This window comes from Salmo trutta, chromosome 12 (genome assembly GCF_901001165.1).
Source record: "Salmo trutta chromosome 12, fSalTru1.1, whole genome shotgun sequence".
NCBI lineage: Eukaryota > Metazoa > Chordata > Actinopteri > Salmoniformes > Salmonidae > Salmo > Salmo trutta.
Window position 1 is genome coordinate 17,235,646 of NC_042968.1, and position 10,607 is coordinate 17,246,252.

A 10,607-nucleotide genomic window follows, 5' to 3' on the forward strand; every position below is an offset into this window, starting at 1 on the left:
TTGAACCTAAAAGAGTGTAATACCATCAAGGATCAATACCGGATAACCTGTCATACAACTAAGCTACTTACTAAAATAAACAAAGAAAACGATGCAAACAATATGATTAAGAGGGATGTTCCTAATATCTGGCACTACAGTTCGTATTCAGCTGTCAGGTTATTTGAGCCGACCCACGTAAGCATGTTACCAGGAAACATAAGCTAAATTACAATGTGAGCTGTGTATACTGTGACTGTACGTGACCAGCAGGCAGAGCAGCATAGAGCTACTGTCCTGCAACTAAGTAGACCCGATGCAGACCAGACTGTAAATAACGGAAGGAACATGATGGTGCCATAAAGTGGAGTCGAGTTCATGGAGTTTGGGATTGACTGGTTGTACTGTAGTGTAGTAATGAGGAAGCAGAAGCCCAGTGACATACCAAGCTGCTGGAAGAGCAGGGCCACACTCTTGCATGTAACAGGCAGGTTGTCATTCAGAGGGGTTTGGATTAGCTGTCGGTCACCAGCTCCCAGGGAAAACAGTTTCTGTGGGAAAAACACAAAAGTGAAAAGTCATAGGTTATATGAAAAACCATTGGATGGATCTATCATATAACTAGACAAGACTGTACAACAGTTTCAGAGATGGATTTTGTTTTTAACAGACATCAAAACCTGTTTTCATGGTACTGTATATATCATTAGGAAACTGAACAAGACTAACTCAAAACAAGGCCAAAGGTCATATAGGCAAGGGAGAAATGACAGTACAATGGCAGTTAAGGGATCCACTGTGTGATTGTTTTTTTGACGATCTCCCAGAAAATGAATAAAACACGTGTTGTTGAACCCGATGGACATCGCAGCTGCACGACTGAATTAGCCTTTTGAATCAGTCCGGCAGCAATGGGAGAAACCTCAATTGCATGTTAACGTAAATTTCACAGGCACGGCACAACGCCTCTGCAATCCATTAGGGACAGCAGTGTCTGTCGCTATATCCAGTGTGGCTGAGGGTAGAGAAGTAAGCGTACAGTGGAAACAGTGTGCTCGCGTGAACACAATCAGCACGTCTAATTCCACTAAACCAAAGTTGAACATGATAGGGGTACAGACGGTGGTTCAACGGAGTTTGGCTTTTGACCTGACGAAGATCCTAGTGGATTGAAACATGGTCAATGAAGGTATTAATTGGGAGCATAACCTTTCTGTTATTTTCAACTGAGTTTGAACCAGCTAGAGAACAACTCTGTTCCCTGATTCATGACATTCCTTCATGTTTGACAGTCTGTTGAAGGATGAGTTTGTTCCACTCCTGAGGTTTATAACTCATGTGGTGTCACTACAGCCTAAAGCACTTGGCTCTGCGGGGAGTGGCGATAGTTTGAGGAGGAACACTGGCATGTGTTGGTAAATTACATCAAAAACACTAACATTACGCTAAGGTTCAGGATGTGAACTTAATCATGGGCCACATTCCTTCCCCTTTACAAACACAGATGAAATATTGTCCAGTTTTTTAAAGCCACATTGATCACCATTGTCTAGACTTTAAGGGAACGGACCATCGTAGGGTTTTTGTTATAGGACAGCTTCAGATGTGGTTTTTAATAACCTAGTGAGATGTGAAAATATAAAAACAGGCCCCCTACTCTGTTTTTTTTCTACCCTAGCTTCACTAAGTAATGTCATCAGAAGACCAGCTAGAAAAATAAATAGTTTTATGTGGACATTTCTGCACGTGGTGGTACAGCAATCTATGGCACCATCTAGACCAGGAATGCATGATTGAATGGAAAGCAAACGCACATGGGCCAAAACATTACTTCCTTCCTCACTCACACTCTACTTGTAGGAGACTGAAACTATAATAAGCATCAGGCCGTCAGTAGGTAACCAAGCACCTTGTGTGGGTCTAGCAGCAACATTAACCCAGACTGACCCCTAGTCTGGAGTGGATTCGTGCCTCTGTGGAGAGTAGGCCAGAAGGGTTGAGAGATGGAGGTATTTGAGGAATTGTTTGCTTTAGTAATGCCTGCTTACCTGGGAGCCGCCAGCCACAGGGACCATGCACGTGAAGAGGTTGGAAACCAGCCCCTCCAGGGGGAACGGCAGGCTGTCGACGTACACCGTGTAGATCAGACCCAAACAGCCCTGGGGAGGTCAGGAGGAGACAGACACACAACCAGGTCAATCAACACACTCACATACAGATGTATCGCAAGATACTTACACCCAAAGATACATACACCCAATCACATCTTCCCGCCTAAATGGACAATTAAAGACACTGTATTGGAATTCGTCATCTAATACCATCAGATTTATAGTATTTTATGTAATATTCCTAATGTTCAGCTGACATGTGTGGTTTAATGGCAAATACCTGGGCAGAGCAAAGCTAAAAATAAATGCTAAATGAATATGTGTGTCGGAGACATTTGAATGCCAAAGTTGAATACCGTAGTGGTCCAGTGGAGTGCCTAGGGACAGGCGAGATCCGCTAAGCCCCACTCTGTTCTTAAGTGAGTGATTGGCTGGATATCCTGTCCTTGAGTACACGCAGAATTCACTCTATAAAGCCAATATGTTCATTCTACGCACACTGGATCCAACATGATGCATTCTATCACCATCATGAGACAATCGATAGCCCAGAAATTAGTGCATCGACTACTGTTTATCATGCCAATGCTAATTAGGCAGAGATAAGTAAAGTGAACAGTCACAAACCTCATGAATAGGACCAAGAATGTTCCTGGCCAGGTCAACTATAGATCGCAAATAAACCCGAAAAAACTGAAATGACCACTATGCATGGTCATCTGACATTTTGAAAGGAACCTATTTTAGTCAGGAATTAATCAGATGTTATCATGTTACCCGGAATATTTCAGGATAATCCAGCCTGGAGACCAGAATGAGACTTTTTGGTGCAAAGACTTGAGCGGGCTGGATCAAGCCATCCTCTTCCTCATCCTCATCTGCATCAGTGGTCTTTGTTCCCTGAAACAGCAAAACAGAAGAAGTTATTCAAATGGGAGAGTTCAACGGTGATATGGGGGCGAGTTAAGACCCTGTGCAGGGTAACCGCTCATAGCAGGCATAAAAGAAACGCCTGAACGGGGATGGAAAAAAACTGAAGCTTTTCTGCTGACCCGCTGAGGGTGGCTCTAGTGTTATCTACTTCCAGGTCAAACCACAGTGTGTACATTCTACAGTACATCACATACTGTAGCCTATTTTTGGAAACATGCAAGTGCCACCCCCTCCTCGATAATTCTGATTGATGCAGGCACAGAGAACAGTGCACACAGTACGAGTACTATTCAAAGTGATAATGCTACATTACTTATCCGTCAAAAGAACACAGTACGGGAAAAAGTATCCTCAGGCTGACAGACAGACACAGTACTACGGAGGCATTTTCATGCACAAAAAAACTCAAAATCCTGTGTTTCCTCTGCAATGGGATACAGATTTGAGTTGTAAAAAATCCTCTCCAATGTGTAGTACCCAGTAAAACAGATACTCATCACAGTTGAGGAGTTGAAAGAGCAAAGAGGATTTTCTTCAAATCACCATGGGGTTCATAAAAAGATTACTAACCACAAAAAATGTATCATAAAACATTATTTTCATGGAGACCGTTTGAACGAAAACCAGGAGTTTAAGAGAGGAGTCATTTCCCCTCCAGAGTCACATACTGACAAAAGGCCAAACATAAATCAGCAGTGAGATGTACAGTATAAGAAATCAAGTCACATTACTCAGTTTACTAAAATAGTTATGAAAACACTAATAACTGAGTATGAATAGGCTATGTCCAGTCTGGAATTTACCCATAGTGCTTTCTCATCTGTTCAGTTGTTTCTTCAGAAAATAGGGTATTTATTTTAAAGACTACAACGTCATTACTTTGGTTCCCTGAGTTGAAGAATAATCTTTTGTGGTTTGGAGATTATTCTAAACTACGGCTACAAACCCAGAGCTGGAGGTTTGAAATTCAAATGAAATTTCCTACAAAACGGAGTCACAAGATGTAATCAGTATAGAAATAGCTGTAAAAAAAACCCTGAAGCCTGAATTCTAAGTATTCAACTATGTTTTTCCCCATAATAATAGAGAACCAAAGATAATTAAAGCAAAAGCTGCTCGACCTCTGATATCTCTGATCCAGTAACCACACTAGAGATAGACCTAGGCCTACCTGCAGGATATTCATTCAAAACATAGCTACAATTCGATGCAGACATTTGGGTTCGAAGGACATGGTGTAATGTACCATAAATAGCAATTGAGTGATCATGTTAAACTAACAGCATATGGGCTAAGTCATTAAGGTGAATGATTTGAACAAAGATACCTCCCACTCCTTCCCAAAGTGCTCCACTGGGACACAGAGGTCAAGTCTCAGTGGTCTCGTCTCAATCTGGTTCCAATTGTCCCATACCAGGAGCCGTCAGTCCTATCAGTTTACAGAGATAGCAGCCTCACAGGGCTCGTTCCTGGCTAAACCCTTTATCAGAATCACATATATTCCTTCAGACAATGAAAACATGCCACAAGAGCTCTGGCGTGCTCCAAGCAGGGGACACAGGATCTAAATATCCCGTCAGATGGGAAACACATTTCTACAGCATCCTGAGGATGCTGAGGTTCAATTATCGGCGAAAATACATTTCTGCCTCTCGAATCCAATCACATAGAATAAAGCCACGCTGGTTTAAAGACAACAAGGTAAGGCCCACATAAATAAATAAAATATATGCTGGCTTACAAGGGTCTACGAAAACCATGTGTGCCCTTCTCAGTAAAATGCTTTGCAGACTAGGCCCAATATATAGTACTATCCAAGTTAGGTGTATTTGACAAAACACGATGCACCTCAAACTAGTGTTGTCACGATACCAACATGTTACTAACGATAAGATACCAGGCCAAGTATCGCGATAGCACAGAGAATTCTGATTGCCCTTGCGTCCTGTTCGCCCCATCCCCCGACAATTCTTCCCGTTTTGTAAACGTTATGCGCGCGCTACACAAAAACCTATCACTGATATTCACACTTCTACTCAATTAAACAAATATTGAATTTAACTTCACACTGTTCTCTGTCTACCGCATAGAATGACTAAGTTGCTCATATTTGCAAAGGTCTAGCTGTGATATGGGAGGAAGGAATATACATGCATAATGATCTGCATGTCATTGTGGCAGTAAGGGGAAAACACTGCATAAAACCTTTACTCTTCAGTTAACACACAAGACACACACACTCCCTCCCTCGCACACTCTCTCAGTCTCCCTCATAAAACACACACACCACTCTCTCTCTTTCCCACACACATGTACACCCTGTTCTCTCTCCGTCTCCCTCATAAAACACACACACACACACACCACTCTTTCCCACAAACACACTGCTCTCTCTCCCTCATAAACACACACACCACAACTCTCGCTCTCCCACAACCACGTACACACAACTCTCTCTGTCTCCCTCAAACACACCACTCTCTCTCTCCCACAAACACATACACACTGCTCCACACTTTAAAACCGTTAGGCACCAAAACAGAATGTAAGGAGCACCAGAAAGAGATATTATGAATCCTACCTTTGAAGCACATCTCATGAGTAGCAGACCCTTTTCCTTTCTTCCTGGACCAATCAAATGTGCCTAGACCTACTGTCAAGTTACCAGGCTGTTAGCTAGCTAGGTAACATGACTGAAAAACATTGTCATCAAAACAATAATTAGCGGCCTGGGATTAGTTTAAAAAAGCCCGCGATATGGTCTGTGAAATTACATGAAATGAGCGCAAAATTGTGCAGGAAGGAAAAAAGGTAGGTCTGGTAAGAGCCGTTTTCTTTGCTGTAAAACTGCAAACACGACTGTTACAAAGCTGTTTTTACTCTCGTGTTACTGCTGCGTGACAGTGAACTTTCAAAGCCTATCAGACGGGCCTGTGCTCTTCTCTACTGTACATGTAACAACAGCAGAGTGATCAGGGTCTGCATCCCCCCCTCGCCATCAAAGCTAAATTCTATTTTAAAAAGCTGACGGAGGAATAGATGAGCAGGAAGAACGGACGGAGAGGAGAGAAGCAGGTGAGTGACGGCTGGAAGGGGATGTGGCTGGCTGATTACAGCTGCCACAGATGATGTGCACATGAAGTGGACATTACTGCACCTGCGCATACAAGAGACTAGCGTTGCTTAAATTCAACTGAATGTCTAAACAAAACTGACTTTAAATATTGAATCATTTTTGTAGTATCATATGAAACGGTAGTACGCTATTCTAAAATGTTGGCATCATGATGTTTTGGTACTGTGGTATTACCGTGATACCGGTATACCGTGCAACACTACCTCAAACTACTTAACCATCTTGCTAACCTTGTTAACAGTGTAAATATGAATATTGAGAACATAGGTCCTGGCTCTGGTGCAAACCTTTGCAGTGGGTGGTATAGTGTATCAAGCTGGTCCCTAAACCATAAGATACAGCAACAGTCACCTACACAGTGAGAAACCAGCCCTACATCTGTCCAGTGTGTGATCCAAACTCTTATCCTTATCCGAGCCATTACCAAACGCACAAAGGGGTCTGGGAACAGTTCCTGGAAAGAAATCATACCAAAACATAGAGGTGGGGCCATGATGAAGAGGCAGTGAGGTGACCGGCCACAGTTAGCCCTGTAATCAAGACCTCTAACGATCCTGTATTAAAGTCTGCAATGACACTGATCGTTACGGGCAGCCTTCGCCTCTTCTCCCTCAGTAGACCGGCCGGCGTGTGAGGAGGACAGGAAATAAATAAGGGAGGATTAAAGTCTGGTCACGGAGGAGAGGGTCCAGAGTCCTCCGGGGGGTGGGAGCAGAGTGGACAGCTGCAGGAAATCACTGAACAGCGCCTGACAGGGGAATTACTCAGACTATTGCAGGGCCGGTGACGTGACCTTCCAGCCCAGGCATTAACCAGGCCTGGCTAGAGACCCAGTCGCAGCTAACCTAGCCATTATCCCGCGCATTTAATGAAGGACGTGGTGGTTTATACCTTGTCAGGCCAAGGCTTTGTTTGAAACCCACATGGAAAATCAGTGGTTCTGCATCCAGGCACAACAAGGGATGTTTGTGTAAATTGGTCTGATTCATACAGTACACTGTGCAATAGTAAACTAATGTTAAACTCATCAACATTTTAGGATGTTGAGTCTGATCATTCATGTAAACGGAATCATCACATCAGAATGTGACATGTCATCATGACCACGCAGTTAATAAAGGTTAGAATTCCACCGGAATTTATGTAAGAGGATATGATCAGATTTCAATTCCCTTTTTCATAAGACTCCTTGAATTAACATGACTAATGATCAGAAGAATTCCACCTGATTGAATGGGGCCTTTCAAAGAATGTAAAATTTCAATGAATTAAAGGTCATTGACTTGAATGAATATGACTAATGGCCATGGCTGTCATGTGCTTTATAAGAGGCAGGGGACATGTCCTGTTCTTGTGACAAAACGCAGCACTTCAGAGACAGTCTGGAGGGTGATGTCAGGCCATTGTAAGGAGTCATATTCTTAAACACAATTAGACATCCAGCCAGGCATTCTGTGTAATGTATCAGGGCATTCTGTGTAATGTATCAGGGCATTCTGTGTAATGTATCAGGGCAAACCTTGAGAGGATTGCGGTCGTTGCAACAGTTTATTTCAGGGGTTTGTGAACTTGTGCGGAAGAAAAAACATCAAAGACAGAAGTGAATTCATATGAGGATGGGTGCATCCAAGAACCAGTGCTAGAGGGGATGAGATGTCAGCTCATTGGATACGTCTTTTGTCCCATCACACCAAAACCCTTCAGTGTGTGAAGTGTTGTTCAATTCATCGCAATTCATCCAGAATGCTGTTATTTTCCCACTTTAGTGGGTTCTGGAACACATCATGCCGTGACACATTCCTAATAGTACAAAAATGTGCCATGCAAGAAAACATGTCAAAAACAAAACAACACAATGAAAAACAAAACAATTCCCAAGAATTAACAAATAGCCCCCGCTGGATGCTGGGAATCAAGTATTCATCCAGGGAGAGAGTGTAGCTGGAAATGATAAAGAAATGAACAGACATAACCCCATGCTGCTTATCAAGAGACGCATCATGCTGCCAGCCGAGGCAGTATCTACTATACCGTTGTTCACTTATTTTGTCCTTATGACCCAGAGCCTAAACCCAGGACCTGCAGGACGTAGTCCTATTCAGCACGTGTGTAAGTGTTTTAAAGGCATGAAAAAACACCAAATGTCAAACCATACGTACAGTGGCTTGCGAAAGTATTCACACCCATTGGCATTTTCCCTATTTTGTTGCCTTACAACCTGGAATTAAAATAGATTTTTTTTGGGGGGGGGGTTGTATCATTTGATTTACACAACATGCCTACCACTTTGAAGATGCAAAATATTTTTATTGTGAAACAAGAAATAACACAAAAAAAAAAACTGAAAACTTGTGTGCATAACTATTCACCCCCCCCCCCCCAAAGTCAATACTTTGTAGAGCCACCTTTTGCACCAATTACAGCTGCAGGTTTCTTGGGGTATGTCTCGATAAGCTTGGCACATCTAGCCACTGGGATTTTTGCCCATTCTTCAAGGCAAAACTGCGCCAGATCCTTCAAGTTGGATGGGTTCCGCTGGTGCACAACAATCTTTAACTCATACCACAGATTCTCAAATTGGATTAAGGTCTGGGCTTTAACTAGGCCATTCAAAGACATTTCAATGTTTCCCCTTAAACCACTCAAGTGTTGCTTTAGCAGTATGCTTAGTGTCATTGTCCTGCTGGAAGGTGAACCTCTGTCCCAGTCTCAAATCTCTGGAAGACCAGGTTTCCCTCAAGAATTTCCCTGTATTTAGCGCCATCCATCATTCCTTCAATTCTGACCAGTTTCCCAGTCCCTGCCGATGAAAAACATCCCCACAGCATAATGCTGCCACCACCATGTTTCACTGGGGATGCCGTTCTCGGGGTGATGAAAGGTGTTGGGTTTGCGCCAGACATACCGTTTTCCTTGATGGCCAAAAACCTACATTTTAGTCTCATCTGACTAGAGTACATTCTTCCTTTTGGCGAACACCAAACGTGTTTGCTTATTTTTTTCTTTAAGCAATGGCTTTTTTTCTGGCCACTCTTCCATAAAGCCCAGCTCTGTGGAGTATACGGCTTAAAGTGGTCCTATGGACAGATAATCCAATCTCCGCTGTGGAGCTTTGCAGCTCCTTCAGGGTTATCTTTGGTCTCTTTGTTGGCTCTCAGATTAATGTCCTCCTTGCCTGGTCTGTGAGTTTTGGTGGGTGGCCCTCTCTTGGCAGGTTTGTTGTAGTGCCATATTCTTTCCATTTTTTTAATAATGGATTTAATGGTGCTCTGTGGGATGTTCAAAGTTTCAGATATTTTTTTATAACCCAACCCTGATCTGTACTTGTCCACAACTTTGTCCCTGACCTGTTTGGAGAGCTCCTTGGTCTTCATGGTGCCACTTGCTTGGTGGTACCCCTTGCTTAGTGGTGTTGCAGACTCTGGGGCCTTTCAGAACAGGTGTATGTATACTGAGATCATGTGACAGATCATGTGACACTTAGATTGCACACAGGTGGACTTTATGTAACTAATTATGTGACTTATGAAGGCAATTGATGGCACCAGATCTTATTTAGGGGCTTCATAGCAAAGGGAATACATATGCATGCACCACTTTTCAGTTTTTAATTTTTTATAATTTTTTGAAACAAGTTAGTTTTTTTATTTCACTTCACCAAATTGGACTATTTTGTGTATGTCCATTACATGAAATCCAAATAAAAATCAATTTAAATTACAGGTTGTAATACAACAAAATAGGAAAAATGCCAAGGGGGATGAATACTTTTGCAAGGCACGGTATAACTGATTGCTTTGAATAGGGCAACTATGGGTAAGCTGTAACAGATATACATTAGATTTGCTATAATATTTTACATAATGCCCTTGTAAGTGGCTTTGGATATAACACCAAGCTATGTATGTAGGGGGGTTGGGTTGGGGAGTACAACAGGCCATCTCACCTGTAGGTTGACCTCTGCCTCGTAGAAGGTGAGGCAGGAGCAGTAGTGTCTGTCTGAATCGATGTCCGTCAACACCACCGTGAAGAAGGTGGGAGCTTTCCTCTCTCGGGACAGCCTCCATCCTCCTGGCTGGCAGAACTGGAAAAAACACAAAGTATAACACACCATTATACATGAGCACCTGTACTGGAACTCTAAACAGGAACACAGTCTCCCCTCAGGGTGCAGATGAAATGGGCACAGTCAGAGTACAGGGCAGGCAGAGTACAAGACACCATGTGGCTTTTCCAGAGTGGTTACTGGAAGCCAGTGTTGTTGTGTTGAGAGCAGAGCCCGTATTCTAGCCCGTGACCCCACGAGAGCCGCTGCTGGTAACCCTTCAGTGTGAATAGGAAGGTATTACGTTAGTTAGGGGGCCATTGACGCCATTGTGGAAAGGATGCACAGGATGTCCTGTTTCAGTGCAGTAGTACTACTGCTGAATCCTTTAACCACAGAGAGG

At 43.0% G+C, this 10,607-nt stretch overlaps 1 protein-coding gene across 3 annotated transcripts in view; it reads right to left on the minus strand.

The window, feature by feature from the left end:
• LOC115203044 (myotubularin-related protein 13) overlaps window positions 1-10,607 on the minus strand; it is a 173,886-nt gene that overhangs the window by 87,774 nt on the left and 75,505 nt on the right. For all 3 annotated transcript variants that reach the window (XM_029767345.1, XM_029767344.1, XM_029767346.1), the window contains exons 3-6: window positions 10,106-10,243; window positions 2,868-2,990; window positions 2,028-2,138; window positions 425-530 (exon numbers count right to left, since the gene is read on the minus strand). In XM_029767345.1, the coding sequence (XP_029623205.1) occupies window positions 425-530; window positions 2,028-2,138; window positions 2,868-2,990; window positions 10,106-10,243 (478 nt within the window). The remainder of the gene's footprint in view (window positions 1-424; window positions 531-2,027; window positions 2,139-2,867; window positions 2,991-10,105; window positions 10,244-10,607) is intronic.